Source organism: Diabrotica virgifera, chromosome 8 (assembly GCF_917563875.1).
Source record: "Diabrotica virgifera virgifera chromosome 8, PGI_DIABVI_V3a".
NCBI classification, from domain to species: Eukaryota; Metazoa; Arthropoda; class Insecta; order Coleoptera; family Chrysomelidae; genus Diabrotica; species Diabrotica virgifera.
The window spans coordinates 179929440-179956025 of NC_065450.1; the positions used below are offsets into that span (position 1 = coordinate 179929440).

A 26586-nucleotide genomic window follows, 5' to 3' on the forward strand; every position below is an offset into this window, starting at 1 on the left:
CAAATGTATCATATTTTTCAAAATTTTGGAATGCATTTAAATCGTAGAACAATTTTAACTTTTGATTTTAATACAGATTTTAATTCTCTACAAGTATTCTCTCATGACTTTTGATGTAGAATAATTAGGGAAGCAGGCATTCAACAATTCAGAATTTTACATTGAGTTTCCTATGGCCCTTTTTACGATTCACCACCCGGTATAAGATAAAATGTGTAGGTACTATTTGTCTTATTATTTCATAATAACACAAATATACACAATAACACACATTCAATGATCGAAAATAATTTAAAAATATGGGAATGTAAACTCTTGTGACGTAAAGTCAAAAATATAAGTCTCCCCACCACCGTCGGACAAGACAACCGTAATAAAGTCTAATAACCGTGGGTTCAATCGAACTATTTTTGACCCCAGAATGTGTGGTATAATTTATGACTAATCTTTTCGGGACACCCTGTATAATAATTAAATTCACTATCAAATGCCATTGATATTTTATTAATACTTAATTTAAAATTTAGTTTGACATTCACGAAATGTCAAACTCAAATGTAAATAACCTATGAGAGTAGACTATTAATTTTAGCCAATGTGTCAAAATATTCCTCTCTAATTTCATCAACTGAATCATTATATTCCTGCTCACAACATAAAATATCGCAATGGAGGTTTTGTACTTTATTAAAATTTTCTATTATTAAGTCTTTTCTAGTTTGTAATTGATTAATTGTTATTTCTGAAATTTCTTTGTCCAAATGTTTTACAACAAACCTTGTAATAGTTTTAATAGACTCGATTACTCGAGTCTTTTTAGTTTTTAGTTTCTCAATATCTTTTTTAGTGGACATTTTTCTATTATGAACCTACCTAAAATTTAAAAGGTATAAAATTATTATAAATTTCAAATCAAAATAAATTTTCACGATTGTTTAAAAACCAAACCATAGAATTAAATATTAGCATAGAGAGAGTGTCATTCAGAGCGAAGTGACGACACCATCTTTTTTATTTGGATTAGTGCTGTTTCACTCTTACGCATAGTAAAGCTGCTACAGTTGTCCTCCTCTTCCGTGCCTATATTCACACTGAATGTCATTATAGATTCTCGATACAATGTGTTAGAAGGAGATGCAGCAAACCAGTCCCTGAGATCTTGTCGTCAGCAAGCGCGGAAGGTAGGCTCCCTCTATGTTAATATATACCTCTATGAACCAAACCAGTCAATTTAATTTTAATTCTATCTATCACTGTCAAAGTCAGTTTTCTGTCACTTCATTTATGATCGATTTCATGAAGAATCGATTATTCCTCTCGATCGCTTGATAACTTGATTTGACGTCGGTCGTTCGCCCTCTTTTACATAGATGGCGTTATGGTATTATGCTTGACGTTTTACAAAATTAATTTTTCAATGTTCTTTTTTGTTCAATAATTTCTTTTTTTTATCAGGTGTTTTTTACCTTTTGGAAATTGAGTTAATTCCTAGCTTCTTTTTATATCCGGCTCGACTGAATCAATTTGATGTTGGATTTTTTCAACATCAAGAAATAATTTTTCACTGGTTTTAAACTTCGGAAGCTAGGAATAACTAACGGCACTTTTCACAAATATACTTTTATTACAATAACACAAACTTTTGGCAATATTGTAATAATATTTGTGGGATCGGACACAAGCCCTACTTTCCCGTTTTTTATATTCTTTTATTATTTCTAACAAAAACTTGGCAACGAACTTTTTTGTTTTGAATATTGCGCCTTTGTGTATACTTTGAATCATAGAACATAAAAACATAGAAAAAACTTTGTGAAGTGTACACAAGGCGCAAACCACTAAATAAAATATTGAAATAAAGTATAGTTTTACTAAATATTAGTGTTGGGAATTATTTCTCCAACACAAAGTGTCCTATTTGCTTTCTTCTATTTGCGTCGTCTCTTGTGCTTATATATTGTAAAAGCCAGAGACACAGGATGCAGCCAGAAAGCAGTTTATTAACGAAAAGTCTTGGTCTAGGGCTTTTCGTTGTTTTCCTCGTTTTGCGAGAGATGTCGCTAGATTGCGTCTCAAAAGGTGGAATCATTGTATCGCGATGGTTTCCCTTAAATAGGCAGGGTTGTTAATATTCGCTTCAGAGTTGTGACTGCATAGCTTCACTGAAGATGCATGGGATGCTGAAATAGCTAAGTGGAGATGGTGGTCCAACTCTGAATCGAATAAAAACAAAAACTGCCTTTATTATTTTTCATCTTTACTCAGAATTGAGTATTTAGAAACTGTCTTTCGGTCCTTTTCCTCGACGGAGAGAAGGTAAATGCGTGGCCAAAGTATCCTATTTGCTTTCTCCTATTTTCGTCGTCTCTTGTGCTTATATATTGTAAAAGCCAGAGATACAGGAAGCAGCCAGAAAGCAGTTTATTAACGAAAAGTCTTGGATTTAAAATATTGTTTATTATATTTTTATTTCAATTATTCTAATTGTTTAAAAAGTAGTAAACTTTGTATCTAGGGCTTTTCGTTGTTTAAGTGATATTATTTAATTATGTATATTCTAAAATACCACATACCTTAATTATTGTTTGCTCATAAATTTGTGGTAATAGGGAATCCAGTAAATTTCTAATAAGAGAAGGTTTATTGTGAGAGGCTGTATTAAAAGCTACCAGAGCTACTCTTCTTACGTTTATGTCGGGATCCTTTAAAGTATTCAAGAATTTTCCAATACATTGTATCAATAATTGATCAATTGATGATGGCTGAAAATAAAAAAAAATTAAAACAAAATGAGAGAAATTGTAAAAGTCAATAGTAAAAGACTTCTTCCTCTTGTCTTTTTCCTTATGTCTATTACAGCGTCGGATTATTGGGACCGTGCAAGTTCGGAAAAGCGACACCTGGTTTCATAGCTCAGCAACATTTTTAGCACTTTTAATTATATCGGCCAATTACATATATTAGTCCTGGTTGCTGGATAATTGCCAAGGTCATACCCCAAAAAAATTATAAGAAAAAGTAAGACTGAGGTTATGTTATTAAAAGGTAAACAATTGTATGTAGTAAATAAAATTAATTATTAAAATGCAGTAATGCAAGCAAAATACAATTAATTAAATTTACTTTTATATAATAATTGCATATCATCTCAATATTGTGGAGCAACATATAATTTTTCGTCTTCACTGACAGTAGGTATGAAATATACGTCAATTTGACAATTTGAATTATTTAAGAAAGGTGCAAGATTTCTCCGCTATTCACGCACGATCGTTTCTCGTATCAGCTCCAAGTACTTGCACACTGCGAATAGTCGGTTGTTTCTTTCACCCATTTTTCCAGTCCATTCTGTTTTTGGCTAGGCGTTGCATTTCTTCTTTCGTTTTCCCTCATGCATTTCCTGTGCCCTCTATTTGATCCCTCCAATTCTTCCGGGGGCCCCTCTTCTTTTTTTGGTCGTGTTTCCCATTTCTAGAATTTTCCTGGGCATCCTTTCCGGTTTCATTCTTATCACATGTCCATACCATTCTAGTTGTTTATTTTGGATGTGATATCATATTGGTTCTATTTCCGTTCTTCTTCTTATTTCTTCATTTCTTATTCTATCCCATTTTGATTTTGGAATGGGAGAAAAAAAACTTAAAATAATCTGCTATGCGGACGATGCAATACTAATATCTCAAAGAGAAGATGATTTACAACGTATGCTGCACCAATTCAACATAATCGCCAGAAAATTTAACATGTTAATTTCCTCAAAAAAGACAAAATGCATGGTTATAACAGCAGATCCAATAAGATGTAAATTGGAGCTGGAAGGTCAGATAATAGAACAAGTGATGGAGTTTAAATACCTAGGCATCACACTATCTAGCTACGGAAGGCTCGAAACAGAAGTGGAAGATCAAGTGAATATAGCAAACAGAGCCGCAGGTTGCCTGAATGACACAATATGGAGAAATAAAAATATCGGAAAAGAAATGAAAGGTAGAATTTACAAAACAGTCATCAGACCAATAATGAGATATGCGGCAGAAACACGACCCGACACAGAGAGGACAAAAATATTGCTCGAAACAGCGCAGATGAAAACCCTTCGAAAAATCGATGATAAGACTCTATGGGACAGAGCTAGAAGTACAGATATACGACGGAGATGCAAGGTGTATAACATTAATAACTGGGTAAGAAACAGAAGAATAGAATGGAATCACCACATAAGCCGAATGAGAACAAATAGGATAGTCAGGACAGCGAGAGACGGTTCCCCAATTGGGACCGTGCAAGTTCGGCAAAGCGACACCTATTTCTACGCTCTGCAACTTTATTCGCACTTTTAATTATATTGGCCAATTATATTAGTCCTGGTTACTGGATAATTGTCAAAGCCATAGTCCAAAAAAATAATAAGAAGAAAAAATAAGATTCAGGTTGTTATTAAAACGTAAACAATTGTATGTAGTAAATAAAATTAGTTATTAAAATGCAGTACTGCAAGCAAAATACAATTAATTAAATTTACCTTTATATAATAATTGTATATCATATCAATATTGTGGAGCAACATATAATTTTTCTTCTGCAATGACAGTAGATATGAAATGTACGTCAATTTGACAATTTCAATTCACAATATGAATTATTTAAGAAAGTTGCAATATTTCTCCGCTATTCGCGCACGATCGTTTCTCAATTCCCTTCCAAGTACTTGCACACCGCGAATAGGAAGACAATCAGTGGGAAGACCACGAAAACGATGGAATGACAACTTACTAGAGGCACATTGAAAAAACAGACAGACTTATGTTTATACAAAAAGAAGAAGATGTAGGTTCTTCAAATGGCGAAAGTTACATTACAGCAAATTTGTTTCCTTAAATGTGTTGTTCCTTTCGTAGCTTGTATAGGTAATATTTGCAAACAGGTGCAAAACTTTTGCAGTTAAGTGTATACTGAAGAGTTCCTTTGTATCAGTTTTATTGTTAATCCAGATTTGTTGTTTTTAAACATGAATCATCTCCATGATACACATTTTGCTAAAATTAGATGTTCTTTCCAAAATTTGAACACCTTTCAAATCCAAAGAATGGTTATTTTTCAAAAAATACTTTGAAATGAAAAATTTGGTTTACTGGTTTTGGTACCCTTTTCCTGCTTTTCCTTTCATCTTATATTTTTATCAAAGCAGATATTTGTCAAGAACGAAATTTGATTTCAAAAGTGATGAGACACAGGTAAAGATGTACGGATTCGACGGTGTATATGTTACGGACAATGACGCAAATCCGGCCAATAACGTTATTGGCCGGCCAATAACGACAATGGCCGGTTGAATTGGCCATTGATGATAATTTTAAATTCTTGATAACATTTTTATCATTGCCCGGCCAATGTCGACAATGCCCGTTGTTAATCGGTCAATGTTGAAATTTTGACTAAAAGATAGGTTATGTGTAGGTTTACTATTGTTTACTTCATGTGTGTATATTGTGTATTGTTTTCGTGCTGAAATTACTCCTAAATTTATTTAATAAGTGTTATCATGGATATCAACGATGTGCCCACTCGTTTTAATAATAATTATATAAACACAATAGTCAAGTCAAAACGTGATGACAATAAATCATTTTTAAACTGTGACAAATACAATAGGCGAATAAGTGAAATTATAGAAGCGAAAAATATTTTGAGAACACCGGGTACTAAAAAAAAACAACAAAGCACTATAGAATGGTTTGTAAATAAATGATGTAATTACAATAAGTGGTAAAGAGCGACTGATTATGCCAGTTGACGAAAACACCCAGTCTAAAGTATTATATTATGCTACAACTGTATATTATAAAAATATTATTATTTCCTTGTTTGTATTTATGAATATGTTACCCATATTATGATAAATAAAGACGTTTTATTTGTTTTTAATAACTACTTATATTTCTGCAACTACGTTCAGAAACATCTTAGTATCTCATTTTAAACACTTATTGACTCACACCGATTATCTTCTGAGGCATCGATTTATCAACATTGGCCATTTGCTTCTGGCCACTGTCGTTATTGACCGGTTATTGATGAAAAATCTAATTTTACGTTAAGTTTTTACAACATTGACCAATACTAAGGTTATTGTCGTTAATGGCCGGGCATTGTCGTTAATAACCAAGGAAAATGGGCATTCACGACAATGCCCGGCCATTAACGTTAATGCCCAATTTACATCATTCACCGTAACATATACATTTTATTCTCAAATCATATGTAAACACTATCCAGAGGCAATAAAGTACTAGTTAAAAAAGCGTACTTTTTTGCCCTTCATAACAATATTTTCTTTATTCTTAGGATATACTCACTTGATCTGAAATGGTAAATGTAACAGCTGTCACTACTGTACTTCTGATTAAAGGTGATGTAGAATTTAAATAACTTTCTAATATTGGTAGGAACTCGTTGGGATCTAATAACGCCAATTTTCCCAGGCATTCTGCTGCGACGTTTCTCTTTCCTTCTTCAATACAGTCGCAACAGGTGTATAATTGTTGCCATACTAAAGGAGCTTGTGAAAGCAACTCACGCTTCCCTTCTCGTGTTTCTGACAAACCAGCAATTGCCTAAAAGTAGAACAAAAATATATACTAAAACTTAAGTCTTAAATACAGATTAAAAACACTGGACGGAAGGGCCGCCCGAGAACTTTATCGTACCGATCTATTATCGTTATCGTACTAGATACTGGCATTCTATAAAAATAACAAAGTTACTCGTTATTTTGATATTTTAGAAACACCTTGTATACCTGAAAATATTTTATGGTTCTACGCATCATTAATTCCTGCATTTGAGAAAATGTTCGATGCCATATTTCGGGGACACACTATAGATTATTGCATAAATCAATAGAATATTAGTCATACTTTCATTTCAAATTAGTTCATTTTTCTGAGAAATTAATAGTTTACAATATTTGCATTTTACTGCATGGATTTTAAAGAAATTTTGGGAGTAGCCCAATCTCCTAATTCAAAGTCTATCCTATATACTATATACTATGGCGCTTTTATCATGGAGGCGGTTCCCACCACTTTTCGTGGATAGAACACTTTTATTTTCGAATTGTATGGAGCAAAAGGAAGAATTTTAAGAGAATTTAAAAATGCGCTCTATAATTTGTTCTTATTTTTTTCAAAAACCTTTCATTTTAAACCCGTCCAACTTTTTGAAAGTAGAAATAACACTATATTAAGAGGTATTGCAAAAGAAAAACAATGCATTTAAATTCTGGTGGATGAGAGGTTAAATGTATGTACTTCACATTTTTCCTTAAAGTACATTATTCATATATTTTTTTGCTCCATATCTCGCTTAGTTTGAATGTAACCGACATTTAACGGTGCTCGTTTTAAAGGGCTTTTCAAACACTACAAAAGCATGAGCACTTTGAGCATGCAACAAAAAACAAACTCTTTTTACCTACCATATCTCTTTTTGTATTATAGAAAATTTACGAAGGAACGAATCTCTTTGTTATTTATCATCTAAAAAAAATTTATATAGTGTTTTTAGTTTGATGCATAGTTTTTAAGGTATTTACAAAAAACCGTCCGAAAACGTGTCATTTTTAAATGAAAATGGCCAATTTTCAACTACGCATAACTCAAAAAGTATTGAGTCCTCAAAAAAAAGTATAGATCAATTTTTACTTAAAAATAGGTTCTCTAGCCACTTCCATGCTTATTTTGACCAACAAATTTTCCACCCCCTTGAAGGGGTGGGAATTGCCCCAAGATAAAAGCTCCATAGTATATAGGGTAGATTTTGTTTCTTGAGCTATTCCCTACTTACTGTGAAAATATCAAGTACATCGATGTAGTAGGATGGAATTCGGAGCCAAATACTCTCATTGACTGCCCTATAATAATGCTCTGCAATGATCGCGTGAGAGAGGACACACACAAAATTCTAGCAAAATTTCTATTTCCTGTAACTTTTCGAGTTTTTGAGTTACAACAAAGAGATTTATATCATTACAAAGATTATTTTGCATTCTTTCAAAATATGTAAAAATATACAGGGCGTATCTAAAGGATTAAGATTTTTTTTCATTTCCGGTTCAACCGGAAGCCATATTGTGGGTACAATTTATTGTTATAATAGACAATAAAGTACTATATATGTCTACCAAATTTCAAATTTTAGTTTCTATTACAGAGGAAGTTACGGGCACTCGAATATTTTTTTATAAAAAATTCATAACTCCCCTCCTATGAGAAGTAAAGAAATCTGACTAACGTTATTCAATTTAACGACAGGATATCAAAAATATATCAAAAAATAAATAAATTCCTTGGAGCCATTTTTGAGAAAATCTAGTTCAAAGTTATGTCAAAATTTGACTCCTTAAATGTAGGCAACCCATAACTTTTTCTGAAAAACGATAATATTCTTTTTATAGCCCCATCTTTAGGCTATATAAATATTTTTTTAAATTAAATTTATCTTAAAAAGTTTTTAGATTGGTAGGGAAATGTGTCGGGTGGGCGGTCAGCCACGCTGGCCGCTATTTTGGATTTGGAAATGTCAAATTCCGTATTTCTATTTACCTATCGATGAGCTAACTTTAAGTTAAATTTCATTCGTTTCGGTCAAAATTTGCAAAAATGGGCCCCAAATAACCCCCTATTTCGGCCCCCCTCTGAGAGATTTTTTTCAAAAGCTTAGTTTCTCGACAAAATTCTCTTAAACTTACTCATACCGAATTTCATCGAAATCGGTCCAGTAGTTTTTGCTGGGCGGTTGCGACATACGTACGTACGTACATACGTACGTACATACTTCCGACATGTTTTTTTTATTTGCTTTTTAGACTCAGGGGGACTCAAAACGTCGAAAAAAAAGTGAAATCTGAAATTTTTTTTGCACGATCCTATAACTTTATCTATTATACTCATACTACGTATGTAGTACGATAAAGTAAAAACTAAATGTATTTGACCGGTTTCACCAACGACAAATAGAGTAGTTTATTCTATGATTAAAGTTATTCGACCAATAAACTAACGTTTCGCCATTTTACTAACGTCAAATAAGACTTATTTTATTAATTTATCAAATAAATACTTACTCTTTGAATAAGTTGGTAAGTTAATCTCGCTGTAAATATGTTTAAAAGAGTATATTCGCCAGTTTAACTTTAAATTATCAAAATTATATTGATACAAAATCTAAATATAAACGTCTAATAAATTTTATTCGAGGTACGGTCCTGACAATGATAATATACATCACGTTGTAAACCGCTGCGAAATTTAACAGTTGTTAAATGATAAAAACACAGTTTAAAATTATTTTGTTAGTTCCTCCACATTGTTATAGTGGAAACACCATGTAAACCTCGCAAACCTGACGTGAGTACCAAAAACCACATCATATTATATTTATATTAATAATAATATAACCTATAAAATATCCAAGAAATATACATAGGGCCAGTTTTGGGCCAAGATCCACACCGGTTTTTGAACCGGCGACAGGGCCGGCCTTGCAACGTCTCCAAAATTAATCAAACATGACTTCGAATAACACCATGAACACTACCCAAACTACATCTCACATCTCATATTCCAGTGTTGTTAACACGTTTAAACAACCAACAAAAGACGAAGCCATAGTTCTTTCTAGTATTGAAGGAACCAAAGTTCAAGAGTACATCATAGCCGTCGGTTCAATAGTTGGTCCACGTAACGTATCTTTCGCTTCCAGAATAGCCAATAATAGAATATGTATATATCTCTCTTCTAAAAATATGGTTGATTCATTGCTGCATTCCCACAAATACGTCAATATAAAAGAAACTCAAGTAGAAATAAGAAGACTTATCACTCCAGCTCAAAGACTGATAATATCAAACACTGGTCCTTCTGTTCCAACCACGTTAATTGAACAAGAACTACGTAAAATGGGTATAAACGCCGTCTCTAAAATGACTTTTCTTAGGGTAGGAATGCCTGAAAGCGAATACAGCCATGTCTTGAGTTTTAGAAGGCAAACATTTATCACGCCTTTAGAAAATATGTCCATTTCCGATTCTTTCATGATCTCTCATGATAATACCACTTACAGACTATACCTTTCTATAGAAGGATCCAACTGTTCAAAATGCAAGACTATTGGTCACCAGGAAACAGAATGTCCTGACAATGCTAATACAATCACTTCTAATGCAACCACTTCTAATACAACCAATCTTGACTCAACCGATTCTAATCCACCCACTTCTAATACAACAAATCCTGACACAACCAATTCTAATCCAACCACTTCTAAAGATCTTCCAGAAATCTCCCAAAACACACAATATATAACAAATCTACCTTATAACCAAACAGAACAAAAACCTTCTGACAAAGCCTTAATATCCACCTCTAACGGTCACCCAGCATCTTCCCAAAACATATTAGATCAGATCCCAGACGTACAGGTCTCTAATAACCAATTAGAATCTACCATAGAAACTGACGACATGTCAAGACCTACAAATAATACAAATGAAACAAACACTTTAAAAATCCCAACATCATCAACTTCCAACAAGATCAGCAATCTTACTCCATTAGAAATAACACAACCTAAAATTATTCCAAACGTCACAAAACATCTAAAAAGGCTCATCTCATCGTCTCCAGAAATCAACGAAAATACCACACAGACCGATTCTCATATCTTCACTTCTCCAGTAACAAGGAAATCAAAGAAAAAAACAAAAACGTCTAAAAGAAATTCTCGAGATGAACTTTTACTTTCCCTAGAGACAATTAAAGACAAAATCGCAAACAGATCACCACCATTTGTCCTTAACTTCGACGAAATATGTGACTTCCTCGAAAACACATTAAACGCAAAACATCCCGAAATAACCTCAAAAAACTATTCGAACGAAACAGCCGAATTAATTCAGATCCTTAATTTTGTTCACGCTTATACCCACAATTCAAAATTAAAAAATAATATAACTCGATTAAGAAAGAAACTAAGCCCCAATAATTTCTCTTCCACAGAAGAGACCGATGAAACACATTCTCCGTCAGAACTCGAAAATGTCTAACCCCTATATATTACAGTGGAATATCAATGGGTTCTACACCCTTTTAGAACAATTAAAACTTCTAATAAATGAAACATGCCCTAAGATCTTATGTCTTCAAGAAACTCATTTTAAGCAATCCAATATTAATCTTCAAAACTACCAATGTTTTCCAAAAAACAGAATAGCACAACAGGCAAGTGGCGGAGTAGTCATCTTTGTAAGAACAGACCTAGAAGCTAAGCCAATCACATTAAGAGTGTCCTCAATTTCAAAAAGAAAGAAGATCCCATAGAATCACAGACGATGACCTCAAGACAATCCTCAGCAAAAAAGTTTCATCAGTGTTAACATATTTAAAAGACATCAAATTGTATAACTCTACTTAATGTAATACTTTGTATTGTTATATCCACTAATAACCCTGCGCGGTTGATGTAGTTTTGTGTTTTAAATAAAAAAAAATTTATTCGATGAATTTTATTCATTGATCTATTGGTTGTTGGTGAAACCGGACGTTAATATGATACCCCTTTTATCTAATATGTTAGACATACATATAAGATAATAATTACAAATATAAGACAATTGCAAAAAAAAAATTTGAATTCCAACGCGAGATGATTTTCAAATCATATGAACTTATATGGGACTTCACTTTATAATGATTTTAGTCCAGTCTCTTTCTTCTTCAAATGGCGCTACAGCCTCCGATCTTTTAAATGACCTTCCTTTTGGTCTGCTTCCCAGCATTTTACCATCTAGTTCTTTTCTCCGCTGTACTCGTTTTGAAAAGATGCAACTTCTTTATCTGGGTTATTACTATCGACGAAACTTCTGTATATTTACAAGACATAAAAAGAAAGCACAAAAGCGATGGAAAAGAGACACTATGGTACTCTAAGACTTAAGCAATTTCTTATTCAAAAATCAACAAAAACAATTCTTGATTCAGTTTGTTGGATTGCTGCTGCACACAAATCACGTTTCATAAACTACAAAGTTACAGATATAATCAAGAAGTATGAGCAATATGAATAGAATATTGTTACGAATCCCTGCCTAACGAATATCTGTCTCACGTTACACGACCTACCATTCTCGAAACCTTTGAACCCCATTCGAATAAGCTAGCTGTGGAATATATCGAATATTGAATTGTATGATATAAATAGAGAACGATTTAGATTTAATGCAGTCTAAATTATAATTTTGTATTGTCAAGTAATAAATAAGTATATTATAAATTAATTTGTTAGTGTAAATACATTAAAATAAGTGTTAAAAAGACTAAATAAATTAGGGACTAAAATATTATTAACAAATAAAAACACTGCAATATTTTAAACAGTACTGTTACGAGTTCTGTAAGATTTATTCCATTTAGAAAAATTTATTTGACGAAAAAGAGAAAGAATTAAAAATCTAAAATGTTCTAGTCTAGAGGTCATCGAAATATTCTGAAATGTTTCGTAAAGTTTAAAACGTCAGAAAATGTATATTAACCAGAAGTTCACAGTTCAATGAGTGGTAGTAATGGACATCCTAAGTCTTGACGTCACAAAATTGGGAGGAGCTTATATTTGGCTCCAAACAATTTTGTTTATAATGTTAAACACTCATAAGGAATTTTTCATTTATTGTTTACGTGGTTTGTGTGACAAAATAAGAATTTTCATTTAGGTATTTAGTTAAAGAAACGTGTCAGTTAAGAGATTTTTATTCGTTTTTGCCCAGGCGAGTTAATTTAATGCAATGATAAGAACGTAAACAGTTTTGAGGTTTGTTTATTTTCAACCACTAAGGAATAAAAACTACCTGAGCAAAAACGAATAAAAATCTCTTAATTAACACGTTTCTTTAACGAAATACCTAAATGAAGTCTTATTTTGCCACACAAAGCACATAAATGAAAAATTCCTTATGACAATTTAACGTTACAAACAAAATTGTTTGGAGCCAATATAAGCTCCTCCCAATTTTGTGACAGTTTTGACGTCAGACTTAGGCTGTCCATTGACTGTTTGAATAGTTCTGTCAGTCAGGAATTGTTGACAAGTATTGTAACATTGCTTTGTTTAAGGTTTTGAATAAAAGTGATTCGAAAGAAGTGAAGGGTCATAAAGTAAACTTATTTTAAATAACTCATTATTATCATCATCATTGCTTCTACGAAACATGGTGAGCCTTGGCCTGTTTTAGGATCAGCTTCCGTTACATCCTATCCTTCGCATTGGTTTTTCAAATTCGTACCCTAACGCTCGTAAATTGTAAAATCAATGGAAAAATTCCAATAGTTGGCTGTATACCATAGTTTAAAAAAACTCATACAGAAGTAAAAACTTCAAGTTGTATACTGGTATAAAATGGTTTATTAAAAAACTTCATAAAAAGTTGTGCAAAACGTTTTCGTTCTAATTCAGAACATCTTCAGTGCATTCCGAATTGGTTTGTGCCCATTGAACTGGCAAATACCTAGTTTTTCGAGCAGGGAAGCATGTTTCCCTTTAAGCATGTACTATTTTAATCCTTCAACATCGACTGGTATTCACCATATTTTATTTAAATATATCATGTAAACCATATATTACAATGTTACCACTCTAATTGGTGTGCTAGTTTCAACTACTCAGCGGAATGCACTGAAGATGTTCTGAATTAGAACGAAAACGTTTTGCATGACTTTTTATGAAGTTTTTTAATAAACCATTTTATACCAGTATACAACTTGAAGTTTTTACTTCTGTACGAGTTTTTTTTCTCGTAAATTGTCTTTCACCTGGCCCTTAAATCGTGCCTGCATCTTCTCACTCTATCGGGTAGGTATTTGGTTATAAATGTGTTTCAGTGGCTCCATCTCGTTTATTCTTTTTAAGTGGCCTAGCCACCGTAGTCTGTTTATATTGAAGGACTAGCCAATACTAGGTTCACTATAATGGTGGTAAAACTCAAAATTATAGCGCCTACGCCATAATCCATTTTCCTGCATTCCTTTACAAATATGTCGTGAGGATTTTGCGTTCAAAAAAGCCTAAACGTTTTTCATCGCTTGTCATTGCCCACTCGTGAGGACGGGCTTGACAAAAGTTCTGTATATCAATATTTTCGTTCTTTTTGTGACTGATGTAAAAAGTTTCTTTAATCCATAGTATGCTCTATTTGCTAGATAAATACGTCTGTTAATTTCTACAGTTACTTTATTACTTTTGTTGATTTGTGAGTCTAGATATATGAACTCTCTTACTCCTTCGAAAGTATATCTTCCAACCGTTATATCTTCGGGTTTTACTATTTTAACCCATTCGCTGCATATCGAAGAGTAGTACATTCTTTCACGGTTTTTGCTCTAAATTTTAAAGAACCGCTTGAATTGACATGCAATTTGGCACACGTATAGCTTACATATCGAAGAAAAAAAGTGATATTGTGCCGATGTGTGCTTTTGCTTTGGGGGTGACTTTCACCCCCTTTTGGGGGTGAAAAAATATATGTCCAAAATAAGTCCGGAAATGGGTAAACTGACTAATTTCAAGTAACTTTTGTTGTATAGAGCTTTTTCGCCAAGTCAACACTTTTCGAGTTATTTGCGAGTGAATATGTTCATTTTTCAACAAAATAACCACATTTTTAGACGGTTTTTCGCAAATAACTCAAAAAGTAAGTATTTTGTCGAAAAAAACGTTCTTGGCAAAAATATAGCCTATAAAAAAGTAAAAAAAATGGTGTACGCGTTAGGTCTCTGGATCTCACATAACCAGAGTTATAGCCAATGAAAAATAGATTCATATTCACCAAATTTCAAATAGAATATTTCGACGTGAAATATCCAAAAAATTAAGCACTTTTTGGGGAAAACCCCTTATAACTTTTTTAAAGTGTTTAAAAAAAGCTTTATTTCTGTTTTTACAAAAAGTTTCTAGCATTAAATTTAAGCAAGTTACGCTCAAAATAAAATTGGTCCCTTTTGTTTTGGCAAAAAAAAATCGGGAAGACCACCCCCTAATTAGCAACTTGAATTAAATTAATCGTTACCGCTCCACAAATTATTTTGCTTATGTTGTGTTTATATGATCTGTAAGTTTCATTGATTCAAAGTGCTTATTTTTGAAAAAATTTGGTTTCAAAATAAAATATTTAAAAATTTTAATTTTGAAAAATATGTTTTTTTTTTTCAAAATAACTTAAAAATTGTTAGAGATACCAAAAATCTTGAGAAACAAAAAAAGTCAGCATTGCTTTTCTAAATATCATGTATTTCTTTGTTTTTATGTTAGACAAAAATTGATTAAGATTTGGTGTTTCTAAATTTGCATACATTCGTGATCAGTGACTCGTTCAACCCCTTTTAACTACAGCCTTTTCAATGATAAGGACTTTGAACCGATGAAACTTACAGGTCATATAAACAATACATACACGAGTCAAGAAACTTGTGAAGTCGTAACGATTAAGTTCATTTAAGATACTAATTAGGGGGTGATTTTCTCGATTTTATTACAAAAACAAAAAGGGACTAACTTTATTTTGAGCGTAACTTGTTTACTTTTGATGCTAGAAATTTTTTTTATAAAACAAAAATGAAGCTTTTTTTAAACACTTTAAATAAGTTGTAATGAGTTTTCCCCGAAATGTGCTTCATTTTTGGTTATTTCACGTTAAAGTATTCCATTTGGAATTTGACGAATATGAACCTATTTTTCATTAACTATAACTCTGCTTCTACTAGGTATAGAGACGTGATATATATATATATATATATATATATATATATATATATATATATATATCATTTTTTTTTAATTTTTACAGGCTATATTTTTGCTAAGAATGTTTTTTCGACAAAATACTTACTATTTGAGTTATTTGCGAAAACCGCCTAAAAGCGTGGTTATTTTATTGAAAAAATGAACATATTAACTGCCAAATAACTCGAAAAGAATTGACTTAGTGAAAAAACTCTATAGAACAAAAGTTACTTAAAATTAGCCAATTTATCCATTTCCTGACTTACTTTGGACGAATAATATTTCACCCCCAAGAGGGGGTGAAATATTATTCGTCCAAAGAGGACGGTCCAAATATTATTCGGCAGTGGTTTTCACCCCCAAGAGGGGGTGAAAACCACCCCCAGGACAAAAGCACATATCAGCACAATATAACTTTCTTTCTTTGACATGTTAGCTATGTGTGTGCCAAATTTCATGTCAATCTAAGCGGTTCTTTAAAATTTAGAGGTTTTGCGATATTTTACCGTTAAAGAACGGACTAGAGGATGGAACTCGGCTAGGAGCATATCACTCGCTGGCGCGTGAACGGCACCTCTCTAAAGTAACCATACCACGCGCTGACGCGTGATCGGCAGCGAATGGGTTAAATAAATATTCTTTTTCTCATGATCATCTTTCAGTGCGTCACAGTTTTTCGATTTCTTTCTAACTCATTAAATTGTATGTGACAGAAAAAAAGGCACGTCCGTGATTACAGACATTTACAACATTTATTCTAGTTATTCTAGTTGTCGATAGATGGCGCCATAATAAAAAAATATTTTTTTTAATTAGGTAATAATATTACAAATATAATCTGTATAATTTATAAGACTATACAAATCAAAGAAAATACCATTTTATAAATGCAAGAAACACATTTGATTTGTTTTTATTCCAAATTGAAAATAAAATGTGACAACTGTCAGATTTAACTAAAATGTCATGTTAGAATAAATGTCATAAATGTGTATTATCACGGACTTACCCTTTTTCCTATCATTTGTTACGCACTGAAAAATGCTCATGAAAAGGACAATACACATTATTATTTCCTAATCTAAAAACATAATATTTCTAGTAGGATATTTTTATGAATTAATAAACTTACCACTTTCAAAGATGTCAAAAACAAATACAGGTTGGCTGATTCTGGTTGACAATGTTTCAAGATCAAGGGCAAGTAATGGCTCAATTTACCAACACACACACTGCCGAGGGCATAACTAGCAGCTGAATTAATTTCTTCCGATTTGGAAACAAAAGATTCAAGTATTATATTGATCGCATCTGATGAGGATAGATCACTGAAAAACAGACAACCAATTGAACAAGTCAGTATGCAATAATACAGTTTATCCCAAACCCTTTTTTCAGTGCGTCATAGTTTTTCGAATTCGCTCTAACGCATTACGCTCGAAGTGACAGAAAAAAAAGTTCGTCCGTGATTACATATGTAGAACTTCGAAAATTATTATTCGTTGAAGGGTATTTTCATATTAAAGCGACCCATACTTATAGATGTATAATTGGTTGACGATTACAATACTCTAAATAGATAACCAATCCATGATGCAAATAAAGATAATTTGAAACAAAAGTAATATATCGTGACAGTACTTCACAATGTTAACGGATAAAATGACAATTGTAATTCTAGGTTAGAAATTTGTCAACGACGTAAATAAAAATATTTTAATCAAAAAAATAAATAAATATAGAATATAATTTCACTGTACAATGTCCGAATATACCAATGACATAATAGTTATTTATGTACCAATTCAGTAAAGTGACTCTTTATCGAACTCGTCTGTGACTCGCTTCGCTCCCTCTGCTCGTAATATCAGACACCTCGTAATATTCGATAAAGAGTCACTTTAGTGAATTGGTACATAAATAACTATTGTCATTGGTACCTATATTAGGACATTGTATAGTGAAATTGTATTCTATATTTATTTATCTTTTTGCTTAATAGTTATTTATGATATAAGTGTTAAAAGAACACGTTTAAGGCACGCATGTGAAAGTTTGCAGAATGAGCGAAGCGAATTCTGCAATTCACATGAGTGCCTTAAAAATGTACTTTTTAACACGTATATCATACAATATTTTTTCTACAAACGTCTTATATATCAACAATTATAATTTATTAATTCTCAATTACAGGACAATATCTACAAAAACTTTTACTTGAACTTGACTGACATTCCATTTTTATATTTTTCTTGACATTACATCAAAACTGCCTATACTGTTAATACGTAAATCATAACAACTATAGAATAACATCTTACTTTTATTGTTGTATATTCTAACAAATTTTAATAGTTTTTTTTTCCACAAACGTGTTAAAAATGCAATAATATAGTTTAAATTAAATTTTAAAAAACCTTTTAAACCCCCTTTTAAAAATGGCGCAAGTTGTACTATTAATATTAATGTTAATAAATAAAATATAAATATTTTGACGTTTCACAATTTGACAATTCACTTTTAACTGCAGTGCCTTAAAAATTTTAAAGCACTAGCGCTTTAAAGTAGCATTTTTAACGCTCCTATGGAGTGCTAAAACGCTCCTATGGAGTGCTAAAAATTGCATTTTTAAGAGGATGGGTACGTATTTTCGGCTGCAATGCTATTCAAATGGGGATTCATTTTTTTTAATCCTGTGAAAACTAATAAGTATTTTTGAAAAATTTAAACGCAGAATGAAAGATTACGTTATTAGTGAGGAACGAAAGTCCCTGAGAACTTCTATAATGTTATTTTAATAAGTTAAAAAAGTGAAAAACTAAGAGAAAATTTAGTGTGATTTTTAATTTCAAATATCTCATTCAAAATAAACTTTTTACTTATTACAAGGGACTTTCGGCCCTCGGTAATAATTTAGTCTTTCATTCTGCGTTTAAATTTAAAGTATTTATTAGTTTTTTCAGGATTCGAAAAAAATGGATAATATAATATATGATAATGATAAAATGTCCGTGGTAATATTTTCCAAATCTATCTTTGTCTTACAACGCACTCAGTCGAATAGAATATTGTCACCATATTGTCAGTCAGGCAGTGACAATCAGTAACAATTTTAAATATTTGACATGGCATCGGGAATATTTTGAGTTGTTGATTAAATAATATTGATATATAGTGTATTTGATAAATAATTGACTTAGACGTGAACTTAATAAAAAGTTATTTATAATGTATTATTTGTGGAAGATCCAAGCAGAAAGTACATCAGGATAATATATTCTGTGATCCAAGTATTTTGTTGTTAAAAATGTTCAAAATAGTAAGCGTTACATAGTAACAATATATTATTATAAAATCACTTTAACACTTTTCTTCTTTTCCCTATTGAGTATTAGTTTTTGTTGTACAAATGAATTATTACAGTCACTGAATACATAGTTAGTGAAAAAATTATCACATTTATTAACTGAATTAATAATTTGCAATTATACAAATAACAGTTATCCAAGAACATTGAAAAGCCATCTCTTTAAGTTAATGATGACATTTTCAAGTAGAATGACATTCTAGTAATTTTTACATATCCATACTAGTGTGAATTTTACTACACGTAATTTGCCGTGTAAATACAGAAAAAGTAGGGATAGCCGTAAAATATTTGAGAATTATGTACCCATGGCCTTAACACGGTGGTAGAAAAAATATTTTAATATGTACCTATTAATATTCTGGAAAATATTTATAGAAATATTGATATTTATATAAACATAAATATAAATATTCTGACAACTGTCAGATTTAACTAAAATGTCATGCAGTGATTCGCGACCTTCTTAAATCTTATGTGACGTCAAAATTAATGACGCACTGAAAAAATGGTTTGGGATCAAAAATGTATGCATAAAATATTATATAACACAACTTAAAAAAACAAATACACTAATTTTTTAAGAAAATTCCACACCTGTAATTTTGAACCAATCAAAATACGTTATTTTGACAGATCACCATGGCAACGGAGGTATTTTATCGGAAATTTTTTGCTCGTGGGGTACCCAACAGCGAATTATAGTGGAAATTTTTTGACGTTTACAATAACAGAACGTTTTTGACAGACTGGTTTTTATTTGTTTACATAATTTAGTTTTGATTCATTTTCTATCACTTGTAGTTACTCAAAACTTATGTAAAATTGAAGAATATACTATTTTCTATCTTGAAATGGTATTCCCATGCAACTACAATGAGTAGAAATTACGAATTTGAAAGCCTAAATAATTGCTGACAAAGCTATGGCGCGCTATTAATCTGTTCATGCAGCTTTGGATTTTCAAATGCAAATTTGGTGTGGAATTTTCTTACCGAATACCACGCGAAGTCAAATTAATATCCGGAAATTTTTTTTTGATCATGAATATTTTTAGAAAATTTCCCTCGTCTGCGACTCGGGAAATTTTCAAAATATTCATGATCTCAAAAAAATTTCCGGAAATAATTTGACCTCTAGTGGTATTACTAGTGAAAATTTTTCTCTTTTCCTTACATAAATTGATGTTTGGTAGTACATATTTTCATACCAATACAGATATTAAGCCGAAAAATACGGAAGTATGCGGTATGCGGCAAAATAAACATTACTGAGTTGTTTCCGAACGTCATGCGCCATCATTATAACATATGTAAATGTCGTGTTAATTTTAGGTGTTAGGTGCTTCACGATGGTTCTCAGTTTTGCAGAAAAAAATTTTAACGTGGAGTGCTATTTTCGGTCATACGGAAAAGGTCGCGAAAACCATCCAAGCTTAAATTAAACAATGGTTTCAGCAGGACGAGGCAACCTGTCACACGGCCAGGGAGTCTCTTCAAATACTGCGTGATCCTTTTGGGAGATCGTCACTTCCCAGATCTAACGCCACCTGATGCCTACATATGGGGAATGCTGAAGGATCCAGACGGATCAACCGTCTGAAATTCTGGAATTGTGGGCTAGAATTAAAGATTTTTTTGTGTCAGAGGGTATCTTTAACATCTGTTTTATCGGGAACGTCGTCGTGAATAATGTGTACAAGGTTATATCATGTATACTAAATATATAAATAATCATGAAAATTTCAATTCTTATTTCAGTACTGTTTATTTTGCAGCATACTGTACTAGATGGTCTGATAAGTAAGCTACTTTGAAATGAAAAACATGTTTTTCCAGAAAATTCTTTTATCTTATTCGATGTAGTCTCCTTTCAGCTCAATACAACGATTCCAGCGATTTTCCAACTTCTTTATGTCGTCCGAATATGATTCTGGAAGCTCTGCAAAATGGGTGTTTATTACATCAATTATCTCTTTGTTCGAGCTAAACTTTTATTTACGAGCCACCTCTTCAGATTTGGGAACACAACATCAAAATCGAAAGGGGCCAAATCAGGAGAATAAGCCGCATGAGAAAGCAATTAAAAATCCAATTCATGAATTTTTGCCATTGTCATAACGCTCTTATGGTCCGTGCATTGTCTTGGAGAAACAATACTTTTTCTTCTGCATATTGGGCCGATTCTCACCGAGTTCCTGCTTCAGTTTGTCCAATAATGCACAATAATATTGGCTATTGGTAATTTTTCCTTTTAAAGATAGTCACTTAAAATTATACATTATATCGTGTGTTCTACAGCATCCGCCGTTTCCCGCATCCTATTCGCCATGCTTTTCGATCACGAATATCTTCCTCGTTGAGTTGTCTACTGTTCATTGCTTTCTCTATATATTGTATCCATGTTCTCTTCGGTCCGCCTCTTTTTCTTCTCTCGGGTGGGGCATACTTGATAATTTTCTTGGGCCATCTTGTTGGTCCCATTCTCTGGACATGTCCGTAGCATATCTTTTTTGTTCTATTCTATCTATAATATCCGGTTCTACTTGCATTCTTTCTTTTATTTCATCGTTTGGGATATACTGTAGTTTAAATATTCTGCAGCTTCTTCCAAGCGCGTCAATTTCTAAAGCTTTGAGTCTTTTATTTGGTCGGTATTGTACTTCCCACACTTCCGAGTTGTACAGGACAATTCCTTCCACGATAGTTTGGTAGATTTTTTTCTTTGCCTGATTTTGCAGTCCTTTACTCCACCAAATGCCATTCAGCTGGTTTATAGCTTTTTCCACCTACCTCTACCGAAAGTATACGTTTCCGGACCTGATTGTAGGGAGCACAGTTGTACTTTTCCTCCCTAGAGAGGAAAAGTATTTTTCCTCCCTAGGGAGGAAAAGTAAAAGTGACGTCATGGTATTTCATTCATGAAATATAACTTATTGACGCCCTGTACAATATCTATTTTCTATTACATAAGTATCTATACATTTTAACGTTTATATAAAACACCCTGTATTTTGCAGAATGGTAAAAACAGTAAATTGTTATTTTGATTTAACAATGTTTACATTTATAATTTGACTTATATTTGACAGTTATATTGTACCTACTTGTCAGTTTTAGTTGTAATAAATTTTGTTGGTTAGTTACATAAATAAATTAAGTAAATATGGAAAAATTACTTGTTATTTGAGGAAGGTGGAAAAACCATATGTATAACATGGGAGTAAAGTGCCTTTTAAACTTTATTCTCGGGAGGAAAAGTAGCACTTTCCTCCCTTATTATACAAATAGCTATTTCCACCTACCTCTACCGAAAGTATACTTTTCCGGACCTGATTGTAGGGAGCACAGTTGTACTTTTCCTTCCTAGGGAGAAAAAGTAAAAGTGACGTCATGGTATTTCATTTATGAAATAGAACTTATTGACGCACTGTACAATATCTATTTTCTATTACGTAAGTATCTATACATTTTAACGTTTATTTATAAAACACCCTGTATTTTGCAGAATGGTAAAAAACAGTAAATTGTTATTTTGATTTAACAATGTTTATATTAATAATTTGACTTATATTTGACAGTTAACAGTTATATTGTACCTACTTGTTAGTTTTACTTCTAATAAATTTTGTTGGTTAGTTACATAAATAAATTAAGTAAAAATGAAAAAATGACTTGTTATTTGAGGAAGGTAGAAAAACCATATGTATAACATGGGAGTAAAGTGCCTTTTCCTCCCTTGAATGATTACTTCCCTCCGCTACGCCTCTGAGGATTCTCGGGAGGAAAGGTAGCAATTTCCTCCCTTGTTATACAAATAGCTATTCTTCCTTGACTTATTCGATATTCTATATCGCATGTGGAGTTTTTGTCAAAAATAGAACCTAGATATTTAAATTCATCACATCCTTTTATGTATTCCCCTTCTAATTCTAAGTTTTCAGCATCACCTCCGACTACAAGGTATTCAGTTTTCTCCATGTTCATTTCCAAACCCCATTTTCGGTACTCCTCTTTCAATTTTCTAATCATGTAACTGGCGCCTTCTTTATCAGCAGCAATCACAACAATATTTTAACACATGTGCAAGGTAAATTTTAAATAAAGTGGGCGATAGACAGCAGTGCAGAAGACCTTTCGAAGTTTTAAAGGTATTTGAAAGTTTCGTTCCAATTTTAATTGCTGTTGTTGCATTAGCATAGAGATCTTTTATTGTTTGGATATATTTTCTATTCAAGTGGTTTGTTGTAACACCTCGAAACATTTTTTCTCTGGGAACGGTATCGTATGCTTTTTTTAAATCTACAAATACCATGTGAGCAAAATTATATGTTGCAATCCCAAAATACAATGGCCATAACCTTTTTGACCAACTAATCGACTCTTGGCCACTTCGGAGCACTTTTGCCGGCTTCAATACACTGCCCGTTTTCATTCATGTGCGTTCATTCTGTTTTCTAGTCGTTTTTTTGGGAAAATTTGCAAAAATATAATTTTGAGGGTACCTACTTTAAAAATGTTGTTATTTTCGTTATCACGTTATTATTAGAATGTGTTTTTTATAAACTTACATTTTTCTGCCAATTTCTCCTAGCACCAATAATGCAAATATTTTTTCGTGATCGGTGGTAGCAATTTTAAATTCATTAATAAACACCAATATCATTTCGTTAGTAACTAAATCATTTGAAGCTGTTATTGTAGCGACACACTTGGCTAGGGAACAGAATACCTGTCTAGATAGTGTAGTCGGTGTGCTTATTATTGGTTCCTTAAGTAGCCTTAGGTAAATGGAATATCCTGATGGGTCACATCTAATTAATGAATTTAAAAATCCTAGAATAGATTGCAAGGTTGAATCTGAAAATAAGTATATATTAGTTTAAAATGTATATGTATAACAAATAAATAACTAAACATACATAACGGGTGATTCAATGAAACTGTACAATTTCAAACAAACAAAAAAAAACTGAAGAAATATCTGTTAACAACGTGGAATGAAGTAAACACTTCTGTTGTATGTAGGCAGGCATATATGAATTTATTAAAAAATCCTTAAAATTTATCCACGAATGAGTGAAAGTACAAAACGTTTTCGGTCAGACTGACCATCATCAGTGTCCAGTGTACAAGTAATTGAAACTAGCCACTTCAATAGGTATAAAAACCTCTAAAATACATTATTGTTACATTCTATAATAAAAAGTGGTCGACATTAAGTCGATGTCTTAAGATTTAAAGATCACATGTGAATGTATTTCATCCTTGCTCGAAAATTGCACAAGGTAAGTACTAGTACTCAGGTGAGAGGTTACTCTCAACCTCTCACCTGAACACAAGTACTTACCTTGTGCAATTTTCGAGCAAGGATGAAATACATTCACATGGGATCTTTAAATCTTAAGACATCGACTTAATGTCGATCACTTTTTATTATAGAATGTAACAATAATGTATTTTAGAGGTTTTTATACCTATTGAAGTGGCTAGTTTCAATTACTTGTACACTGGACGTTTACACTGATGATGGTCAGTCTGACCGAAAACGTTTTGTACTTCCACTCATTCGTGGATAAATTTTAAGGATTTTTTAATAAATTCATATATGCCTACATAAAATAGAAGTGTTTACTTCATTCCACGTTGTTATATTGAAGGTATACAGCCAACTACAGGGTTTACTCCCTTTTTAAAGTTTTAAATATCTGTTACTTAAATTTATCAAAAAAAAGCCGTATACCTTATACACAGTTGGAAATTAAGGTGTAAATAAAGAAATATTCAGTTTTTGAAGATGATGTTGAAAAGGTGGCCTCCATTTTCTCGGATACATTCTTGCAGTCGTGGTACAAAGCTGTTTATGGCTATAAGTAATATTTCTTGAGGTATTGCTTCCACTTTCGAAGCTCGGTAGTTCTTGGGGGTTACTTTGAAACACTTTCGACTTTAGACCAAAGACAGTTGTCGCATAGGCAGAGGTTTGGACTATGAGCTGCCCAGGGAATATCGCCGTTTTTACTCATAAGACGACCAGGGAACGATATTCTTGAAAAACCATTTACACTCGTGATGTGTGACATGTTGCGCCATCCTGCTGAAAGGTCGTGTGTTCATTTCTGCAATGATTGATTGCCGAAAGAAATTATTTAACATGTGCACATAGCGATTAAAGTTTACTGCTACTGCGTGCCCATCCTCGTCCTCAAAAAATAAGGTATGATGATCCCTAACGAAGAAATTGCACACCACACGATTACCTTTTCTGAATATATGGGGTCTTTCGTGTAATTTCCGCTGATTATTGTCGGAGAAATGGAAGAAATTTTGTTTGTTTCCATACCCACTTAGATGAAAGTGGACTTCATTACTCATCCAAAGATTATGCAACAGGTTGTCGTTTTAATTCATATGCTCCAACATTTGTTTACAAAACCTTAGTCGGGTAAGATGATCAAGAATGTTAAAAATCTGTTAAAAGAAATGTCTGCTCGGGGTGGTATAGCTTAATTCCAGATTCAAGCTTCGTCGTCTCAGGGATCTTCGAGGGCTCACATGTAATGAATTTCATACGTAATTTCTGTGGTATGTGGTTCTGACACTGCCACCTCTTTTCTGTGTGTTAAACCGCCACTTTTAAAGTTCCTAACCCAAGTCTTAATAGCCATTTTAGACGAATCTACAGAGCAAGGCGGTTGCACACGCACAAAACAACTTTCACCATTTTTGTAATAAGATTTCAAGGCAAATGCACATTGTTCACCCGACCACGTCTCCATGAGAACTAAACTTCCCACTCTCTAGATTCACAAGGTTTACGTCACAAGCCCGCGGCTCTTCTATCTTATCGTCAGCAGCGTTGCCAAATCGTACCGTTTCACTGAATCACCTGTTATATGTATGTTATACAGTGGTACCCCCATATCCGGGAGAGTGTAACGATATGAAGGGTACAGGGGAAGAACGGCAATAGTCCATTTGGATTTTTCTCGAGCACACTGAACTTTAAGGTTTATTAACTTTTTATAAAATCAAATTTAAAGAAAAATAATCATTCAAATTTAAAGAATAACAATTATTCTTTAAATTTGACTGATTATTTTTCTTTAAATTTGATTTTATAAAAAGTAATAAACCTTAACGTTCAGTGTGCTCGAGAAAAATCCAAATGGACTATTGCCGTTCTTCCCCTGTACCCTTCATATGCATCTACACCGCTCGCCGCCAGCTTGCCACTCCTTTATAAGCACGCATTCCCACCGGAAAGCTTCCACCAATATCGATGCGCACTGGAGATGGTGCACCAGCAACGATATCGTCCGCCGCATAGTGGTGAATTTTGCCAAAAACCTGGCCAAAATGCAAAAATTTAAGTTTATATATTCCGAGAAA

General features: G+C 32.7%; 1 protein-coding gene across 2 annotated transcripts in view; it reads right to left on the bottom strand.

The window, feature by feature from the left end:
- Positions 1 to 26586, bottom strand: part of LOC114329868 (cullin-associated NEDD8-dissociated protein 1) — an 85241-nt gene that overhangs the window by 29880 nt on the left and 28775 nt on the right. For both annotated transcript variants that reach the window (XM_028279126.2, XM_028279127.2), the window contains exons 9-12: positions 23766 to 24054; positions 16961 to 17156; positions 6357 to 6614; positions 2574 to 2762 (exon numbers count right to left, since the gene is read on the bottom strand). In XM_028279126.2, the coding sequence (XP_028134927.2) occupies positions 2574 to 2762; positions 6357 to 6614; positions 16961 to 17156; positions 23766 to 24054 (932 nt within the window). The remainder of the gene's footprint in view (positions 1 to 2573; positions 2763 to 6356; positions 6615 to 16960; positions 17157 to 23765; positions 24055 to 26586) is intronic.